Here is a 22,533-nt window from a genome sequence, read left to right on the forward strand (position 1 = left end):
TTTTAACTTGCCAAGGTCTAAAAAACAGTTTTTTTTATTTTAGGTTTTTTTCCCTCCTTTGTGCTGCTGCTCAGTTATTTGCGGGAGTGCCCCTTAATTTCCGCCTGTGTGAGATTTGGATTCCTATATAAACCCACAGATAATTCTTGCTCACTTTTGCTTGTGAATTGTCTTTTTAAATTGGCTCTTTCACGTAGCAGTTAAATAACAGGAGTTTGCATCAACAAGGTAATTGTTTTTCTTCGTTCCTGTATTTGTTGTTTTCGATATCTGTGATAAAGGGAGATAGCAAGATTGCTGGTTTGACTCAATGCACATTGTGCTGCATGTATGCATGCCTGGATGTACCGGTCCAGGGTCCATACCTCTGTGACGGGTGTGTGCGAGTTACTTTTTTGGAAGCTCAGTTTGGAGATCTGGAGAAGAAAATTGCAACACTGAGGGAGATCGACAATCTTGAGGGGATTCTGCTGCTTACCGAGCAGAGTGACACGTGATTCGCACCAGTGGCCCACCCTTTTACCCCGCCCATTGACTTCCTGCTTCACTGGACACTGCTCTTAGGGGTTATGGATTTACTTGAAAGATGAAAGCATAAATTAGAGAGAGATTAGCATAGAGTATGTGTTTTCTTATAGCTGCATCCTATGAGTTTCCCTCCAGCAGCATCTCCATCAGATACATGACGCTTGGGAGGTATGACTGTTTTAGTGTTTTTGGTCGATAAGATTCCGTAATTAGGCTCATCATAATTGTCAGCACCAGGCCCAGTGTGCTCTTAATCCGGCCCTGTCTGCAGTGCTGGGGCACAGGATGACAAAGAAGTTGGAGTAGATTATAAACTGGTGGTGGGGGGAGGTACATATAAATCTACAAAATAGAGATAGGACACAATGAAGATGGGCTTTAGCTCGGCACGAGGGTGTGGAGATGGGAGGGAAGGGTAATATCAAAACAGAGGAGGTACGTAATACTAGTAAAAATTCACATAAAGTACAAGTGACTAATTATATTAAATGTATGCTTACTAATGCAAGGAGCCTAAATAACAAAATGGGGGAACTAGAGGCAATAGCATACACCAAACAATATGATATAATAGGCATAACAGAAACATGGTGGGTTGAGACACATGACTGGGCAGTTACCTTAAATGGATACACGTTATTTAGGAAGGATAGATAAAATTGGATTTTGTGTTGACATATCAGGTAGGAATGATCTATTGACGGGGTTTTTGATCTGTCCGAGCGACTACCTTAGCCGAGCATGCCTACCTCATGTTCATTGCCCCCGAGCGACTGAACGCTACCTTAGCCGAGCATGCCTAACTCATGTCCATTGCCTCCGAGCGACTGAACGCTACCTTAGCCGAGTATGCCTAACTCATGTTCATTGCCTCCGAGCGACTGAACCCTACCTTAGCCGAGCATGCCTAACTCATGTTCATTGCCTCCGAGCGACTGAACCCTACCTTAGCCGAGCATGCCTAACTCATGTTCATTGCCTCCGAGCGACTGAACGCTACCTTAGCCGAGCATGCCTAACTCATGTCCATTGCCTCCGAGCGACTGAACGCTACCTTAGCCGAGCATGCCTAACTCATGTCCATTGCCTCCGAGCGACTGAACGCTACCTTAGCCGAGCATGCCTAACTCATGTCCATTGCCTCCGCGCGACTGAACGCTACCTTAGCCGAGCATTCCTAACTCATGTTAATTTCCTGCAAGCGGCTGAACGCTACCTTAGCCGAGCATGCCTAACTCATGTCCATTGCCTCCGCGCGACTGAACGCTACCTTAGCCGAGCATGCCTAACTCATGTTCATTGCCTCCGAGCGACTGAACGCTACCTTAGCCGAGCATGCCTAACTCATGTCCATTGCCTCCGAGCAACTGAACGCTACCTTAGCCGAGCATACCTAACTCATGTTCATTGCCTCCGAGCGACTAAACGCTACCTTAGCCGAGCATGCCTAACTCATGTTCATTGCCTCCGAGCGACTGAACGCTACCTTAGCCAAGCATGCCTAACTCATGTTCATTGCCCCAATGTACAGCGCTACGGAATCTGATGGCACTATATAAATAATCAAATAATAATCAAATAATAGTAACAATTGCCTCCAAGCGACTGAAAGCTACTTTAGCCGAGCATGCCTAACTCATGTCCATTGCCTCCGAGCGACTGAACCCTACCTTAGCCGAGCATGCCTAACTCATGTTAATTTCCTGCAAGCGGCTGAACGCTACCTTAGCCGAGCATGCCTAACTCATGTTAATTGCCTCCGAGCGACTGAACGCTACCTTAGCCGAGCATGCCTAACTCATGTCCATTGCCTCTGAGCGACTGAACCCTACCTTAGCCGAGCATGCCTAACTCATGTTAATTTCCTGCAAGCGGCTGAACGCTACCTTAGCCGAGCATGCCTAACTCATGTCCATTGCCTCTGAGCGACTGAACCCTACCTTAGCCGAGCATGCCTAACTCATGTTAATTTCCTGCAAGCGGCTGAACGCTACCTTAGCCGAGCATGCCTAACTCATGTCCATTGCCTCTGAGCGACTGAACCCTACCTTAGCCGAGCATGCCTAACTCATGTTAATTTCCTGCAAGCGGCTGAACGCTACCTTAGCCGAGCATGCCTAACTCATGTCCATTGCCTCAGAGCGACTGAACGATTACTTAGCCGAGCATGCCTAACTCGTCCACTCATATTTACAACCGGGCATTTGTGGACAGCGATTTTATGGCTTCATAAGTGGATTGTTTTCAGGGCCGTTTGAAGGAATTTGAGGGCCCCAAGCAAAATGGACATGGAGGCCCCCCCAAACCCTCCCCCTCCCCCCTCCACGCACAGCCTACAGGAACCACAGCATAGCCACACGTTATATAAATAAAAAAGGTTTACATTGCAAATACTGCTGTTGCATATAATGTGCATGAATTTTGAACATTTTAAACAATTTAACATTTGCAAAAAACACCACTGTACCATAAAATCATATATACATAAAAAAGTGCACAATAACTAAATCCAACATACTTAAAACACACACACACACAGACACACACACACACACACACACATACATACACACACACACACAGACACACACATACACAGACACACACACACACACACACACACAGACACACACACACACACACACACACTCACACACACACACAGACACATACATACACACTCACATTAACATTTTTCAGTTCTCACAAACATGTGAAAGAGCTCCCTGCCCTGCCCCTTAGTGGTCTTTCCTCTACCCCCACCCTCCCCTACCAGTCTCTTCTCACCCCCCTGTATTTTCCTCACCCACCTCCCTGTGTTCTCCTCATCTCCGCTTCTCCTCACCCCCTCCCTGTGTTCTCCTCACCCCCTCCCTCCTCATCACCACTTCTCCTCACCCCCTCCCTGTGTTCTCCTCACCCCCCTCCTCATCGCCGCTTCTCCTCACTTCCCCCTCTGTGTTCTCCTCATCTCCTCACCCCCCTCTCCCTGTGTTCTTCTTACTCCTCCCCCTCCCTGTGTTCTTCTTATTCCTTATCCCCTCCCTATGTTCTTCTTACTACTCCCCCCTCTGCCTCCCTATGTTCTTCTTACTACTTCCCCCCGGGCCAGCTCGGGGCCCCAAGCAATTGCTTGGTTTGCCTGCCCGGTAGCGACGGGCCTGATTGTTTTATATCAACCTTCAACTGGCAGATTAACTGACCAACCTGGACTAAAACTGGCCTTTATTTTCTCACCAATCCTTTCCTGTATTTTTAGGATTGTGTTAATCAGTTCGATCTATGGCAGGTTTGAGCTTTGAGGATTTGAGATTATGTCTAACAAAAGTCGTCATTCCTTACGGTGGTCCATAGTCACAGAATCAGACATATAGTGATTTCAGCCATGCTTGAATTATCCCAGTATATTTTTGGAACCACACAAAAAACATTATCATTCTAAAGTGGTTTTGAGTAAACCTTGTGGTTTTAGTTTATTTATACGAATAAAAGTTACAATTTATACATTTGGTGAAGTTACAAGCTACGGAGTACTCCTTTCCATCTCCATACAGAGACCACTCGAGGTGAACATTTTCCAGTAATGATAGACACTCCAGAACAAACACAGAGAACAATGGGGTCCATCTACTAAAAACAATATCTGAGGCGAACTGACAAGGGAACTACTATTTATAGACCAAAATAGTCGGATTGAACTATTTTTACAAAAATAAAAGCGTATGCTATAGTTTATAAGTGCATTTATTATTATTATTATTATAATGATTATTATTACTAGCATTTATATAGTGCCAACCTATTACGACGCAGCAATGTTATAAATGGGGAAATTTGCCAATAATTACAAACTGTTACAGGAACAATAGGTTGAGGAGGACTGTTACAGGAACAATAGGTTGAGGAGGACTGTTACAGGAACAATAGGTTGAGGAGGACTGTTACAGGAACAATAGGTTGAGGAGGACCCTGCTCAAACAAGCTTACAGTCTAGAGGACGTGGGGGTAAAAATACAATAGGAAGGGCATCAAGGGGGATAGCAACCAAGAAAAATGGAGGGAAAGTATCAGAACTGGAAGGTGACAGGTTTGTTAGATAACAGTTACTCTGGAGATGAGTTTTGAGGAATTTCTTATAGGGGTCCCCAATAGGTAGATCCCCGGAAGTTTTAAGTCTACTACAGCTCCCATGATGCTTTGCATGCCTTTAGAATGCATTTAGAAAATAAAGAATCACGGAAGTTGTAGTTTTAAAACATCTGGGGCACCCTCGTCTTAAAGGATTGAAGGCTAGGGGAGAGTCTCATGCGAGCAGGCTGTTCCAGAGAAGCAGAGCTGCCCACAAGATGTCCTGCAAGCACGAGTTAGTGTCCCCCTGCCAAGTGAGATTCACTACCATTCAGCCCAATGCATGGCATCAGTCTCCACCTCTATGGCTGATATCATCAGTGTAGATCAGGGGTGCCCAAAAGGTGGAACCCCAGATGTTTTAAAACTACAGCTCCCATGATGCTTTGTCATTCTAAAGGCGTGCAATGCATCATGGGAGCTGGGGATTTCCTTTCCATCACCCCTGGCATAGATGATCTCAGCCAATCCAATTTCCCCCATAATAAAACATTGTGCGTCAAAACCCCGTGATGTGACTATCACATGGTCTCTATAAAACCATGTGATTGATTTTCCCAGCTTAACTCGCCCACTGGGGCAGCAGACATCCAGTAGAAACAGGTTCACCCCGCACGTTAAACACTGCCATTCCTGTTAAACAGACAGGGACATGGCACCCAGACCACGTCATGTAAAGCCCACACTATGGTAAAAAGTCCTTTAATAATCAGTTCCACACAGTTTCCGGTCTAATGACTAAACTCCAACGTTTAACGTCTTTATCTCCTAATCTACACAGAATATTGCTTGTTACCTGGCATCATTAACCTGGAAGACGCGCAGAGGCGTTCGTACACCTGCAGTTCAGCCTGGAGTGTGCCGAGGAGCTGACAATTCTCATTTAGCTGCTGTTCCAGTAAAGTCGCTTGATGCTGCAATCTGAGAACAGAAATAGACCTATCAGTGAATTGATCCAGTTTAGCTGTAAACAAGCACAAGGTTTTTTTTTAAAAATTCTTGATTTTTGTTGTGTGTGGCAATGCCCCAACAGCAATAGAAAGTCTTGCAAAAATACATGTAACAGTGTGTGGCATGGGAGAGCACGGCAGGAATAAAACCAGCAAACCTCGAAGTAGAAGCTGGCGGTACTCAGTCTGCCACCTGAACCAAGACATGCCTTAGTGGAGACATATACTGCTCTGAGTCTAGGCCTCAATGAGAGATCTGCGCATCTCAAGACAACGATTTCTGGATAACAATTCTGAAACCTGCGTGTTTCTACACACTAACCATTTGCTTATCTTCTTTCTGTATTGTCACAATATTCTTAAATAAAAATAGATTTACAAAAACAGCAAAGTCAAGCATGTCTATCTAGTTTTCAGGATATATATCAAATACATTCGATCCAAGGGTTGCAAAGAAAACTTGATAGAATATTAACGTGGTAGGTTGGCTAGATCTCGAATGTGTAAACGGATTAACATAGATTGTGGGTAAACATGCTGGTGGGACACAGGATACAATAGACAGCGAGTAACCAGGGTGAAGTGTCACCTACAGGGCTACCACCGAAGTCTTGAACGATGTGAGGCTACTGCACTATACAGTCTAAGGTTGTTGGAGGTAAAGAAAAAGACAATAGGAATAACAGTGGGATTGTCTGCTGCATAGCAAAGAAATCTATTCAACTTATTATGGCCACATATCTGAGTAGTACTCTGTCGATGGCTCAGAAACCCGTCTCAACCTAACCCCTTAAGTGGCACTGATGGGGCCATACTAGGTGAATATACAAGGTTGTCTGCTTCACAGCACCAGAGTAGGCCTCCTCTCCAGTCCCATGCTTGCAAGATTGGAGAGTTGAGGGTGGTGAAATATGGGTACGGGGTATCCTGATGTCAAAGGTCAGCAGATGGTGGTCAGATAAAGGAAATGGAACAAAGTAGAGATTAGAGGTGGTACAGAGATTGTTGAAGATGAGGTCAAGAGTGTTTCCTGCTGTATGAGTTGCTGTAGTAGACCACTGTGTGAGGCCGAAGGAGGAGGTTACAAAGTGTTTAATGAATAGCGTAGGATGACCGGGGGCGAGGGGGAGTTAAATGATGGCAATTTTTAGAGGACTGGATTTAAATAGACGGACAGTGTGAAGAAAAGGATAGGGCAGGGGGAGCTTGATTGGTTGAAAGGTACATTGAAGGGAGAGAAGGATACCTACACCACCTCTGTAGCGGGACTTGGGTAACCCGGCTGGTTACCCTCTTTTAGTAATAATAGGTCAGACCCATTTCCCCAGTAACTGGACGGCACACAGTTCCAGGGTACAACGTAATCTTTATTTGGGCACACAGCTTTTTATGCACAGACCCCTGTAGGGGGTCTCCATCCAACACAACACAATCCCAGGCAGAAGGGGTGACAGATAACCATCTCTTGTACTGGGAGATAGTAATAGGACACAGGGACACACATGAGTACACATTACGAACAGAGTGGTGAACTTTGGGGCTCGGCGCTCCAGGACAGGAAAGGGGTTAAAACTTGTACCAATAATTAGCCCAGGGTCCAACCTGGGATCCCTGCAAAAAGCGGGGCGATCGGATGTCCAGAGCCCAAGATATCAGCATCCAAAGTCTGGGACTCGCGGCTCTGTACATCCCCGAAATTAGTTCCAGGGAGTTGCTTGGTTTAGTCCGGCACATTCAAACTTCGCGCAAATCAGCACTCGGGAGGGAAAGTAGTTTCACCGCCCAATCTGACGAAAGGGCATGAAACTTGATTGTGCCAATTAGCATCGAGGGAGAGAGGGGTTTCGCTGCCCAATCAGAAGAAAGGGCGCAAAACCAGGTTGCACCAATCCGCTGAAAGGAGTGAAACCAATTTGTGCCAATCAGCACCTCGGCGCCAGAGGGGCTTCGCCACCCAATCAGATGAAAGGGCACGAATCCCGGTGAATGGGCGCTCCTGCTTTGATTGGTCGCTGGCGCCCCGCAGCGACCAATCAGTGTTCACTCGTGCCGACCAACCAGGAGAATGGCGCAAACCCAGTTTGAACGGGCACTCCTTCTCCCATTGGTCAGCACAGACTTCCACGTGACCAGCGGAGACCTGCAGCTGCAAGACCGACTCACAGCTCCAGAGATTCCCCGCTGGCTTGCATCCCTCTCTCCGGTGGACACTCCCACTCAGGTATCCGCCGCAGAGAGCGTTCGCCTGGGCAGCCTCGTAGCTCCCTGGTTTGGGTGCAAAGAGTGATCATAGCTCCGTTAGGAGCAGGTAGGGCGATCCCCGACCCAGGGATCGAAGACAGTGCACACAGGCCTGTTCGGGAGACAAATGCTCCCCCTGGTGGGCGTTTGGTTATACGAACCATCGGTCACCCAGGGGAAGAATTCACTGCGTGTTCCCTTGCAGTCTGCGGTTTTCACACCTCGTTAGTGAGGTGTGAATATTCTAACTAAACGTTCTAAATGGTGTATCGGGTTGGTCCGGTACATGGGACTCCGTGCGCCGGAGTGCCCCCAGGTGGTTAACGCTTGCCGTCTGTGGTTTTCACACCACGTTTTTTAATGGGGTATCAGGATGGTCCGGTGCATGGGGCTTCGTGCGAAAAGGTATTTTGCAGGATTTAAGGTCAAAATTACAGAAAGGGGAAAATTACAAAGGGGGAACACATATTCCAGGAGGGCACATCCACACATAGAAAAAGGGCAATTCACAGTAAGACAACCTCCTTTACAGTTGAGTGTGGGAGTGTGGGAGACTTGTAGCCCACCAAAACATAAAGAAGCAGGAGTAGCGCTATCAGAGGGAGACAGCCAGGTTTCAGTGAGTGCCAGTAGTGTGAATGAGTTTGAGATGAAAAAGTTGTGTATGGCTGTTGATTTAATATTGCTACAGATGGAACGGGCATTCTGAATGTTGGTAAGTGAGGGTAAAGTGCAGGGTATTTGGATGAGGTTTGCATAGTTTCTGGTTGTTTTAGTGGGAGCAGATGGGGTGATATATATATATATATATATATATATATATATATATATATATAGCTGCAAAAAACTGCCGCTCACCGGACTTGTAAAAATCCAAATTTTATTGAAAAAAGAGTTAAAAAAGAGACCAACGTTTCAGTCCCCGCTCGGGACTTTCCTCAGGGTAACAGATTGTTCTGTTACCCTGAGGAAAGTCCCGAGCGGGGACTGAAACGTTGGTCTCTTTTTTAACTCTTTTTTCAATAAAATTTGGATTTTTACAAGTCCGGTGAGCGGCAGTTTTTTGCAGCAATATTTCCATTGGAGTTCATGCCTGGCACCCGGCGCAGTGGATACATAATTAAGCGTGAGTGCGGGGGATTATCAAATGTGTTATATATATATATATATATATAAAATTAGATTAAACAAATAACCCAATGCCCAACCAAATATAGAAGTGGTAAAAAAAATAAACAGCTAGAGAGAACTGGTAGAAAGTACAAAATCCCAAGCACAGGAGTTATCAGATATTGGAGTAAAGCTTGAGAACCTCCTGGTTCAGCACCCGACACGCGTTTCACTCGGCGGCAGTTGCTGGGATCATCAGGAGTACTTTTTGTTCCACCACATTCTCCTTTCAATTCATATATTAGAATAATGCATAATTCCCCTTCTTTTTTTTCCTTGATGAGTGTATCATTAAGTACATTCACAATGTATTGTACGAATTGTACGAATTCCCCAGCGATACAATCCAGGATTCTTTTTTGTTACCTGTTATTTTTCTCCTGATTTGACAGACGTTCTTTTTGAAGCTGGAGAATTTCTTGCTTTTTTTCCTCCAGTTCTTCTTGAAATTTCGTACTTTCGGACTTCTTCTCCTCAAGATCGGCTTCCGAGCTTCTCAACTGTGCTTTGGAGACACGTAGTAGATCTTTCAGCTTTTCCATTTCAGCGTTGTAATCTGTAAGGAAGGTGTAAAATGCTTTAATGGCTGTATTTGTCTTCACTAATTGTCCATTTTTTCCTCTTTACATTGAACTAAGGATGAGCTACGTGTAGTTTTCACATAGACACAGGTAGAGCGTGATGAAGCATCCCTTCTATATTCTGTGTAGCGTAAAGTAAAAAATGTGACAGCTTTGTGAAATCATGAGAGTGATTATCGACAGACTGTGTGAAAGAGTCGGTAGACAGAAGGTCTGTATACGCTATTGATTTTCCACTTTGAATTTTCTACCGGTATTAATTAACTTTGGAAAACAACATAATTGTGAAATCCCCTACTGGTGGGAGGTAAGAGCCCCTAAGCCTTGGTGGACAGGATGCTCGTATGTGTGTATGCTCTTTAAAAACAGACTTCTCTCACTGTTGAATACTGTATAAATTATATTAATTCATCTCCGTTCATTCACACTGAATGCTCATTCCACCACAATCATCCACACGCTAATGGTTCACACATTTGGTCTCCTCCTATCCACTGCCTACTTTCTCTTGTATTGCTCAAACTATGGGGTAGCACTTCTCTGTTCCAGCGGTCTCTTTGTAAGATGCCTGTATGTCTCTTTCAGCTTCCAGTATATCCTTCTGAGACTTTAATAGCTGTTTTCAAACACACATACGTCTCTGTGTATAACTCTGCTCTCATTCAGTTCTCAAATGTTTCTCATTAAGTCACAAAATGTATTTCTTTGAGTCCTCTCCCACCCCTGATTACAGTGCCGACCATTCCATATTGTAAGACACAGCTGCTAAGACACTGTAATGTCACTGTAAGACACTACCATGAAGGTGAATTCACGTGAGGTCACATCTCCACTTTGGATGTAGAGAGACACACAGCATACCTGGTTATTTGGTCTGCCCTAAGAAAACAAACTGGGAGTTTACCAGTGTAATGATATTAAAATAATGATTTATGACATAAAATAAGGCATGAGATTAATGTTTTAGAGGCACCACTAGGGGCAGTGTGTTGGTTTCCTTAGGCCATGGGCTTTTGGCAGGGACATCACAGGCCAGCCTACTTAGGAATACACTGAATAAAACCAGATGTAGGAAGGATTGAGGTGGAATGTAGACTACCATCGGCTGACTGTTTAGCCCCAGTCCCACAGGTTGGGACCTGTGTAGGTTTGTTCATGTTTTGTATTGTACCACATGAATCCATTGTAACACCTAGCATCTGTTATGGGCTTTTGTAAGTAATATGTTGTAGTTTTGTATTGTATAATTATTGTAGTAAATTGACATCCTGCTAGTTACTTGCTATAATTATTATATTAAATATACATATAATATTGCGTTTTGTGTATTTTCTATCTACATATTCAACCATAATACCAAAAACTACAAAAAAATATTAACGTTGCTAATTATTATATATTAATTAAGAGATTAATATTCATTGTTAAGTCACAGCCACAACAACCAGTAATCCCATGATATCCGCACATCTCAGGTGCCACACATCCTTCCACCACATACATGAGGAACATAGAGGTCTATCAACTCTTAGCCCTACAGAGTCATGCACTGACGTTGTCATTTTAGAAGTGGTCTGAAGCAATTCGATTGACCAGACTTATTCGAAGACTCTTACCTTGGGTTATCTGGCTAATTCGGACAAGCAGGCTGAGTTTCTCTTCCCTGAGTGATCTATTCTCATTGGAGAGTTGAGGTAATGACTCCAGTCCCTGGATGTAAATATTAGTGGGGGAGCCTGTAATGTTTTCAAATATTTCCATTAGATGACCTATTTTATTTTATATAAACACACAATACTTGAAGTAATTACACTTCTGCATTATCATGATCCCATCCTACCAGGACAGCGGCTTAACAAAAACCTGGGGAACAGCACTCACAGGTTTAGAACCCCACAGCTACTATACTCAGCTGTAGAGGTACAGGTGTTAGAATGCCCCTTTAATGGCAAGAGAGTGCTGTGAATTGACTAGAGAGTAATGGGGGGGGGGGGGGAGAGATAAATCTGAGAATTTTCAAGGTTGGCTAATTGCTCACAAATTTGACATTTTATGGTAAACTGCCAAAAATGTCTAGTTTTGTGAAATGCTTACCACTCTCTTTTGTCACCGATTTTAATCTTTCTTCTAACTGCTCTCTCAGACGGTCGTTGCTGTGGATGGATTCTTCCAGGCGCTTGCGAAGATTTTGGATTTCAAAGAGATGTTCTTCCAGCAGATCTGAACCTGTTTGAAACATTATGAATACATAACATATAACATTGAGATGCCATATCTTTGGGGCTTGCCTACAGGGACAGCCCCTCACCAGTATGTTTGCAGTAATATATATAAAGTTTATATTGAAAACTTCTATATAGGAACTAGTAAAGAACATTGACTGTTTGTCCTGGGAGAGGTCTGTATCTTTAGTCCTTTTGTCCTAGGAGACGTCCGCCTGTCTCTTTGAAGGTCACAGTGGAGGGGATGTATCTGCCTCTGTTTATGATTACAATTCTGAATATTAACCTAAGCCCTGATTCATGACTTTTTGGAGAAATCAGGAGTGTGACGATATTGAGGAGTTGTGTAAAAGTGCCTAGTCTGAGGATAGACCTTAGACCGTCCTAGTACAATGATTTCTGGCATCATTCATTGAGTCCATTCGACAAATGGAGCTTGGATTATCCTAAAGACAGACATGCATACTGCCTGCTGTGGAATGCTCATTGGGTTTCACAATTCCAGTGGGGAGAATTAGGAGCCAGATTTGTAGTCGGAGAGTGTAACCATTGTTATTGAATGTCTTATGCTCCGGTTGCTGTTAGAGAGAGACTCTGGGGCATACTTCTTTATGGTGTCATTGCCTTTGCCCGCTCGTTTTATTACCTTTACTTCTCACCTGCCAAAGTGGACCTAAATTAACTTCAATGTGCCCTATTGTAGGTTTGTATTTTGCCAACTCTATCTGTAGGAAGTTGCATGCCGAATTCCCTAATATTTCTTTATTTGGTGTATTACTCGGCATCTTTATCCTATTGCAATTGCTCATTCCAGTAGCTTGTTAAGATCAGTTGTGTACCTGTGTGCACCTGGATGTATACTTGGGTGTAACTGTGCAATTGTCTCTGCGACTGCCTGTTTGTGACAACAACATGTACATGTTGCCTGGACTTTTCTATCATGTCCCTTAGCTTAGTCTACTCGGGGAGCTCCACCATTTCATTCAGTCAAATGTTATCTTCATAAGGGTGCACATGGCAAGATAAAAGGCCTTTTTAATAGTTTACCCTTATTTGTATAAAGCTAAGATGTCATTATAGACAGTTCATTGATGATATCATGGAAATACAGAGAAGCCATCTCCAAAGAAGTCCTTTTGAGCTTCACCGGAATTCAATTCTGGGACTATCAAATGTGGCAGTCTAGAAAGTGGAATCCATATTGACAACTCTCAGCACATATAAGTGATAGCCCTTTGTAAGAAATGGACACACTTCTGGTTTCTGTGGATTTTCTGATGTCCTCAGATCGCTACTCTAGTTTTTAGAATATTTATCTAGGTTTTCATTAGTCTATTCTCAAGTCTGGCAAAGTGGACTCAATTTATTACAGGATGTATGCCAAATCATGAGACTTTACTGAGAGATATTAAACATCACATTAGGTACCAACGCATTGGTAGAAATACAGGAAGAAAAATGAAAATATTGTGTTCAAAGAAAAGTAGAAGGTAAATCAACATTTTTCTAAGTTTAGCAGCGGCACAATTAGATACGGTACTAAGTACTTACCTGTGAGTTTGCTAGCAGATTGATATCCCGATGATCCAGAAGATGTGTCTCCATGAGCACTTATATTTGTTGGTCGGACTATATGTGACACATCCCACAATGCACTGCTGCCTGGGTACGCGGTGTCAGTCTTGAAGCCGGAGTCAATCTGTAGTGCTGATGGGTTGGATCCATTGTACAAGTTTTGGGGAAAAGAAGAAGGGAAGGTGGAGGAGGTAGGAGTGTCATAGAAACTGTTTGAAGTATTTGTTGATTTGACCACTGGAGAGGATAGTGGCATACCTGGGGGAAACACCAGAAAGGTCAACACACAGGAAAGGTGGTCTCCAACCATCTTACACTAGGTCCAAAAAAAAAACCTATCTATAACTCATAAAAGAAACCAGCATGCTATCCTGTATTTAAGGCAATTGTATTTCCTTTGTGCCTTGTCAGTTTACCGCTCTCCGGAGGGCTTTATTCTGAATGATGACTTATGGCTCACATTTGGTTTAAGGGGAAGTTATGTACCTGTTGATATACTTTTGTTTCATTTCGTAGTGGCTTATTTCAGAATAGTATCAATCTCGCTAGCTATATGGTTGCCTCAACAAATGTTTTCACAATCCCTGTGCATGCCTCTTTATACTTTCCAGATATTTGGTTCATCTGTACAGTAAAAATGTAGGAAAAAATTAAAATCGATTTTTTGCACATTTTAGATATATTCTGTGCTTCTATTCCACCCTTAAAATGTTTATATTTTAATATTGAATATAAAGCACTAAAGAAGTAGTGAGCTGTCCATTGGGGTCACACCCCTTCTATGGGCTTGCTGGACCCTTTTCAGGATAGACTCACCCTTTATGGGAATCCCAACTTTCTACCTACCGTTGTTGAGAGGTATGCGAGTGGACGGATGGACGGACAGACATATGATAATTTGCAGTTCGAAGAGTGTTGACTGGTTACAGAAAGAATTTACCATTCTACAGTCCAAATTATTGTCAGTATAAAAGGTGGATGGACAGAGAGACTTGGTCAAGGCAGCCATCTTCCAAAACACTGTTATTTAATATACTTGCAAATAAATACTTTTTTTGTGTGGCATATTTGCATTGAGTCCTGTTAAGATTTATCTCTGACTGTTGCCTACTCCCTTTAGATCTCCTTATAGAGCAGAATCACTTTGATGGCTGTTGAAGGTACCTAAACCAGTTGCCAACCTTGTGGTGGTGGTAGGCAACCTTCAGCACTCCAGATGTTGTGGACTACATCTCGACCAATGCTTTGTCAGCATTATGGCTGTAAAAGAATTATGGGAGATGAAAACTAATACATCTGGAGGGCCATAAGGTTGCCTACCCTATCCGAGGGCATCCCATTATTAAAAGGAAAATCCAGATGTGGACCCCTTGTCTACTGTTCCCAGAGGTGTATCAGCTATACTTAACTAGACCGAATAAAGTGAAAATTATGGTCTAGGGTCAGTGTATGTAAAAGCAGAGGAGAACTGTGTGTCTCTCAAGCTCTTCAACCCAAATGAGGCAACTTCTAGAAGCCAAATTATTTTGTCTTTGCATGGATATATTCTAAACTGGTGAAATAGTTACTGTGAAATCCACAACATTTTTGGGGAACCTGTATGGGACCATCGATTGTTTCTGAAACTAACTTTGGGTCATGAAAAATGGACATGGTGAGAACATAGATAGATGTAGGGAGAATCTCACTTTCTGCCAGCTGCTTCTGCAATGTATGGAGCTCTTGCTGCACATCTGCGATGGAGAAAACGGTTGGATCATGGATGGAAGGATGACCACCAAAGGGCAGGAGTTGAGAATTGGTTGGGAGGGTGGTAGGTAGATGGGTGGGTGGAAAGTTAAAATTGAGTCCTGAAAGTGAAAAAGGTGAAGAGGCAGATCAATCCATAATGAAGTCATATTGATAAATGTCTTCAAAGTAGGCTACGTTACTGATATTGGCTTAAGAAAATGTATGCTGGCTATACCGTCTTACCTTATGATTTCAGATAACAGATATGCCAATTGTCAGAATCATCAAATATCTCCAAATATTTTACACTTCCTGGTGCTATACCTGTCTGTCTGGTTCTGCCAATCATGGACATGGATAACATAAAAAATGGTGCAGCAATTTCAACTTGAACCCTTGTATGGCCTACTCACGACTTAAAGGGTCACAGCCACTAGAAATTGTCTTTAAAAAAATCATTCAAAAAAGATATTGCACATAAATGAATGCTATTTTCATGTAACTAAGCTATAGTTTAGCTGCAATTAACCCTTGTAATTTTATCACAATTTCCAGACCCTCAAAGTGACGGTTACTCATAAAATAACAAAACTAAAGACAGCTTGTGATGTCAACAGCCAATCAGACTCTATAATTTGCAGAGTGGGTTCCAGAATTCCGTAGGCCAGGAAAAAGGACAAGGCTCTTTGAACTCTCTGATAATACTCCGTATTCCCGCTGCAGATGCTTGGATTCGTTCAAGATGCCGAACAGATTGAAGAAACGACTCCGGCAAGGTCTATGTAATGGTACATAGACTATTTCCGAGTAGAGAACCACTTTAATAATGCCTGTCTACCTCAATCGGTCACTTTATTTAGCCCCAAATTCACTAGATAAATATTGGGTTACATCAATTTATACCATAAGATCTGCAATAATACAGACTTGCTCAAAATACCCCCGCTAATCCGGACGTAAAACCACTTTAAATGAGAGCAAAACCAAATGTTCTGCATACCTTCCAACAGTCCCAGATTCTATAGGCCTTGTGTTTGGCTCCTTATCTCACTATTCCTAATATGTTCTCCATGCTCCAGAAGAAAGATTTCCCAAGAGAATCACTAGATCTGGCTGAGTAACTCAAATTTAACTCTGAGCTACCTGAGTGTGGCTGCCAAATGTGGCTACCGCATGGCATGCCTATATTTCAAGCTGATATACCCACTTTTCAAGATACTTTAATAGTAACAAGCTTGGCTTCACTCACACACCCTCTTCTGCCCCATACCTCTGAGTGGTGGGAGGTCTGGTTGAAATATTGATATTTATGGAGTGATGTGTAGTGATTATTATATCCGTACCTTGCAAAGCTTTCTCAGTGTCCTCAAAATGAAGCTGTGGTTGATTGACATGGTGGTTAAGTGTAGGCTGACCATCACACGTGATGGAAAGTGATGATTTTGATGGAAGAGAAACCCGATTACCCACATGAATGGCATCTACAGAAAGCAAGCAGTAACTGGAGGGTGGCAGTAATGTAAAATGATACAGAACTATGGAACCTTTCATTTCACCCAATATCAATCAATATATTACAAAAGTCATTTATGTAGGTTTAGAATTTATTGGGGATACATGCACTCTACATTCCCGCGTTATGACTTCTGTTTCAAGATTGTTTATTGTGGTTTATTATTATCAGAATTAAAAAACAAAAAGTCTATTAAAAACCGAGCTGGTAAAATTCACAAACGTAGGAAATTATGGACCACGTTTTACATTTCAGTTCAGTTCATCACCATATAGCACACATTATGACTAGTACAGAGTGTCTGCATATTAAAAAATACGTTTATGGAGAAATGCCCCAAAACAGGGTAGATGTACGGTGGCTCTGTTGTATTAACTGGTCTATGGCTTAACTGGTTGTGATCATCATAACTGTCTATGTTTCTATGATGAATAAAAGATGCTCAAGGCATTTTCACAGTGTTCCCGGTAGGGAAACAATGTCTTCTATCTTCTAATAGTGGGTTCCATATCAAGTGAATGTTGTCAAAATGGGCATGTGGCTCATATAAAAACTCTGGTTGAGATGCGGACTCCAATGACAATGTCCACACTAGTTTGACCCCTGAAAAAAGCCAGGCACCAGTTAACCATTTAAGTCTGTTCAAGGCGGGAGTTCATATCTGGTTCTTCCAATTACAATTATTTATATAACACCAACATAGTCAACAGTGCTGTACAATAGGTAAACAAGTCGAACATTTAATTCTAACAAAACGAGTTTAACATACGAGAACATTAGGAGAAGAGAGCCCCGACCTAACAAGCTCACAATCTAAACCCACGTGGGTTTTTCCACTGTTTGAAAATATGCTTGTTTGTTTTTTCACTTTTTTATTTTATATTACAATTTCTCTTGTTTACAGTTCTTAAAAAACTAAACAGAAACTTTTGGATTTCATATTACAAAAACCAAAGAACAAAACCCTTTTCATCATCGGACAGCTAAATATTTAGATGCAATTTTGTCCTCCAGGGTCTGATTATACTTATTTTATAGAATATACCTTTGTGATCCTCCTGGGTGTATTCACTAGTTGTGGCCGCCTCTGAGCAAGCATACAAGTCCTGATTGGTAGAGAGCTGGTCATCTGACACCAAGGATGTTCTGTCTGACAGGTCAGAGTCAGATAAAGCGCGACTGCTCGATGGAGTGACAGAGCGAACCTCCAGCTTGGACTGGAGAGATGCTATTATTTTATCCTTCTGTTGGAGCTCTTTGCTCAGCCTGTTAAGAGAATTTCTAAATTAAACTGAGCGACAGATCAGTGTCAAACATCACATGGTTCCAACTGTTAATGTTATCATTTACATTGTTGCACAGTGTTTTCCAAAGCGTTTTTATTATAAAATGTTTTAATTTTTTTTTAACCATTACATTGTGTGTTACTGCACCATACAGGGAGTGCAGAATTATTAGGCAAGTTGTATTTTTGAGGATTAATTTTATTATTGAACAACAACCATGTTCTCAATGAACCCAAAGCTCAAAGCTCAAAGCTGAATATTTTTGGAAGTAGTTTTTAGTTTGTTTTTAGTTATAGCTATTTTAGGGGGATATCTGTGTGTGCAGGTGACTATTACTGTGCATAATTATTAGGCAACTTAACAAAAAACAAATATATACCCATTTCAATTATTTATTTTTACCAGTGAAACCAATATAACATCTCAACATTCACAAATATACATTTCTGACATTCAAAAACATAACAAAAACAAATCAGTGACTGACCAATATAGCCACCTTTCTTTGCAAGGACACTCAAAAGCCTGCCATCAATGGATTATGTCAGTGTTTTGATCTGTTCACCATCAACATTGCGTGCAGCAGCAACCACAGCCTCCCAGACACTGTTCAGAGAGGTGTACTGTTTTCCCTCCTTGTAAATCTCACATTTGATGATGGACCACAGGTTCTCAATGGGGTTCAGATCAGGTGAACAAGGAGGCCATGTCATTAGATTTTCTTCTTTTATACCCTTTCTTGCCAGCCACGCTGTGGAGTACTTGGACGCGTGTGATGAAGCATTGTCCTGCATGAAAATCATGTTTTTCTTGAAGGATGCAGACTTCTTCCTGTACCACTGCTTGAAGAAGGTGTCTTCCAGAAACTGACAGTAGGACTGGGAGTTGAGCTTGACTCCATCCTCAACCCGAAAAGGCCCCACAAGCTCATCTTTGATGATACCAGCCCAAACCAGTACTCCACCTCCACCTTGCTGGCGTCTGAGTCGGACTGGAGCTCTCTGCCCTTTACCAATCCAGCCACGGGCCCATCCATCTGGCCCATCAAGACTCACTCTCATTTCATCAGTCCATAAAACCTTAGAAAAATCAGTCTTGAGTTATTTCTTGGCCCAGTCTTGACGTTTCAGCTTGTGTGTCTTGTTCAGTGGTGGTCGTCTTTCAGCCTTTCTTACCTTGGCCATGTCTCTGAGTATTGCACACCTTGTGCTTTTGGGCACTCCAGTGATGTTGCAGCTCTGAAATATGGCCAAACTGGTGGCAAGTGGCATCTTGGCAGCTGCACGCTTGACTTTTCTCAGTTCATGGGCAGTTATTTTGCGCCTTGGTTTTTCCACACGCTTCTTGCAACCCTGTTGACTATTTTGAATGAAACGCTCGATTGTTCGATGATCACGCTTCAGAAGCTTTGCAATTTTAAGAGTGCTGCATCCCTCTGCAAGATATCTCACTAGTTTTGACTTTTCTGAGCCTGTCAAGTCCTTCTTTTGACCCATTTTGCCAAAGGAAAGGAAGTTGCCTAATAATTATGCACACCTGATATAGGGTGTTGATGTCATTAGACCACACCCCTTCTCATTACAGAGATGCACATCACCTAATATGCTTAATTGGTAGTAGGCTTTCGAGCCTATACAGCTTGGAGTAAGACAACATGCATAAAGAGGATGATGTGGTCAAAATACTCATTTGCCTAATAATTCTGCACTCCCTGTAGTTTTTTGCATGTCCTCTATCATCATTGGAATTGAGAGAAGAAGATATCATTGGTGGAAACTTTCTAGTGCCTGTTATTACTGTCCTGTGAGTTTAACGAGTAAATTAAAACCCATTGCAGTTTTTTACTGTACTACCCAATGTATGTCCCATTTTTTACACCTCTAGATATTTTTGTGTTTTACAGTTCCCTTTCTTCCTGAAGGACATTATGGTGAAGAGAGACGTACCCATGATATTTGCATGGATGAGACAGTCCATTCTTTATGAGCTGGAGAGATTTTAGAGAGTCCCACCTCTATCTATAGTTTTGCAAGACAGGTTTGAGCTACTGGTCATTGTAAGGATTTCGGAAGATCGGTCATGTTAGCAAATTAATAAAAACCTCAAACTCTCACATTCTCAGTCACTCCTTTCCTCTTGCCTCTGTTTTGAAATTTCTGAAGTTAAGCAGGAAGTTTCCATAGGTTTGTAAATCTATGGACAACTTGAGCATAAGTGCCCAAAGGTTTGGATTGAACGAGTGGACACCATGCAAGAGTTCTGGCATTGACATGTTATATTAACTTTATTTGTCAAATTTACTTTGATGGCAATAAAAGCAGTAATTTCTGTTACTACATCCAGTAGGACCAACGGAGAAGATGTGTTGTAGAAAGACTGGGAAGGATCTCTGCGAGAGGTCCACTGCTCCAGTTGCTACAAACACATGGCTCCTAGCTTTAGCCTGAATCAAAAAATGCCTTACAATGATCCAATGTGGATTGGGGAACGAGGGAGAGGGTATGTGGAGAGCCCAGGTTGATAACGTTGTTCCTAATCTCACGTTCATCTCTCCTCCAAGTAGTGCAATGAATGATCGGGAGATAGAGCAAGATGGTGCAGTACTGCAGCGGTGGCTGAATCATTGTTGCTGCTGCTATATGGGGATATGGAAGGGGCTTACCGTAATTAAGCTAAGTGAGCACTATGCTTACACAGATTGTCACTTGTCACAATAAGTGACACTTCCCAAGCATGCATTGACGGTTTGCCACTGAATAGAAAGAGGACAAGGGATTCACATATTTTCAGCTATGTGTAACCTACAAAGAGTTAAGTTATTTGAGATTTTAATAATTTCCCTTTTAAATAAGTGATTTGGATTTACCTGATGGCCAGCAATTCGTGACTAGATTTATCATCCGTCTCCAAACGTTCCTCTGAAATGATAGCAAAAAAATATCACTAAGCGAAGAAGCTAATTATTGCATTTTAATATTCCCATTATTTATAGACTGCACAGAACATTCCCGAACAGGTAAAACCCCACATAGTAATAATAATAACTGGTATCTATTCACACATTTCCCCATGTTGTGATCTCACCATAAGAAATGTCTCATTGTGGGTGATCTGATTCTCCCCTTATTATAACTAGATAGGGCAGGTAATCTGAGAGACGGCAGGAATTCACTTTGAATGCTTGGGGTGCATGTGATGTCCCACGTGTGTGTTCTGGGAGATGGAAACACAGGGATGCAAGTTTGATGAATGCTGTATGATTTGCATATGTGGGGCTGCAAGTGTGTGATGAGAGTAACGTGTTTGGAGATGAATGCCTGGATAGGAGCAAGTTCAACGTGTGACCTCCACGAGTACAGCTGAGATGGGAGTTTCATGGGCTGGACTCCATGTATGTGACATTGAATCTATATGCACAGGCTGCATGCCATGAGAGGTGTATGTTTCCCCAACAATCCATCCACCCATCGCTTGCCATACTCCCTGGGGGTGGGACTGGGTCTTTTGTGGTTGAATGGCTTGGGCATGATATATATTTTTTGGTACAGATAAACCTCTCTCTCTTCTTTTTCTTTCAGCCAAATGAACACCTGGATGGCACAGGGTGTAGTTTTAGATCATACGTATAAGATGTGATAAGACTGAGCTGTATATTGTGCCACATTGAGTGAGCGTTATGCCTCCATCTCTCTAATATTTCATTTATTACAGATAATGGAAATGTGTGCACTTACTACTGTTAAGTTTACTGTACAGTCTCTCTGCTAAGTGTCTCCCTTGGGCCAGTTGCTCTCGGAAGCCCTGACCCATATAATAATCAATGTCATTTGCCCGCAGAAGCTCTTCAAAGGATTTAATAATGTCACCAAGATGTTGGCTGAGAATGTGACCAACTCTTCGCCCTTCTCGAAGCTTCTGGCGCAGTAGTGAAAGCTCTCTGGCTTGAGCCTGGATCAGTGAATCATATTTTCTGAAACAGAGATTATTTGTTTATTTTGAGGTTTCAGTACAATATCTGCCACATATCTCCTTATACATTATTTACTGTATATTAAATATTCAAGCAGTCCCAGCGTTTAGAGCATTTTGTTGGCCATAGTCAAGTACTTTTCGATTCGAGGGTAAGGAACTTGCTACATTCATTGTTCTATGGCCACTAACAGACAAGAATGGAAGGTCATTGATCCTTGTCAATAGCTGTTTCAGCTGTTTATATAATGTTATTAAGCTCTGCACATGCAATTATCAATGTCTTTCCTCTGTTCATTGACGTTACCTATGGTCTATATCAGTGGTGGTCAAAGAAAGATGACTGGCTGTTGGACTACAACTTCCATGATACTTTTCTATATGTCTTGAAATCATCATGAGAAGATGGAGTTTTACATCACTACGTGATCCATATTTGGCCACTGTGACTCTAGACTAGAAAACACCAGTTTGCCCTTTAAATTCATGTTTTCCATTAGTACATACGTTTGGAATTAATTGTTCTACACGGTGTTTTGTTTGACAAAATTACACAGTAATTCAAGTGGTATAATTGTGTGCTTTGTTGAAATGTTGGGCACTACCTGAGTTTTATCCTATTGGACTCTTATTTTTTGC

General features: G+C 42.3%; 1 protein-coding gene across 7 annotated transcripts in view; it reads right to left on the minus strand.

Annotated features, from left to right (window-relative positions):
* The window catches only part of PDE4DIP (phosphodiesterase 4D interacting protein), a 297,818-nt gene that overhangs the window by 17,389 nt on the left and 257,896 nt on the right, over positions 1-22,533 (minus strand). For 6 of the 7 annotated variants that reach the window (XM_063427119.1, XM_063427118.1, XM_063427113.1 and 3 more), the window contains 10 exons: positions 21,660-21,895; positions 20,792-20,843; positions 17,685-17,905; positions 16,470-16,607; positions 15,084-15,245; positions 13,372-13,653; positions 11,693-11,824; positions 11,215-11,334; positions 9,384-9,573; positions 5,453-5,577 (listed from right to left, as the gene is read on the minus strand). In XM_063427119.1, the coding sequence (XP_063283189.1) occupies positions 5,453-5,577; positions 9,384-9,573; positions 11,215-11,334; positions 11,693-11,824; positions 13,372-13,653; positions 15,084-15,245; positions 16,470-16,607; positions 17,685-17,905; positions 20,792-20,843; positions 21,660-21,895 (1,658 nt within the window). The remainder of the gene's footprint in view (positions 1-5,452; positions 5,578-9,383; positions 9,574-11,214; positions 11,335-11,692; positions 11,825-13,371; positions 13,654-15,083; positions 15,246-16,469; positions 16,608-17,684; positions 17,906-20,791; positions 20,844-21,659; positions 21,896-22,533) is intronic. The other variant, XM_063427115.1, reaches the window with a different exon arrangement.

Source organism: Pelobates fuscus, chromosome 7 (genome assembly GCF_036172605.1).
Source record: "Pelobates fuscus isolate aPelFus1 chromosome 7, aPelFus1.pri, whole genome shotgun sequence".
Classification (NCBI taxonomy): Eukaryota; Metazoa; Chordata; class Amphibia; order Anura; family Pelobatidae; genus Pelobates; species Pelobates fuscus.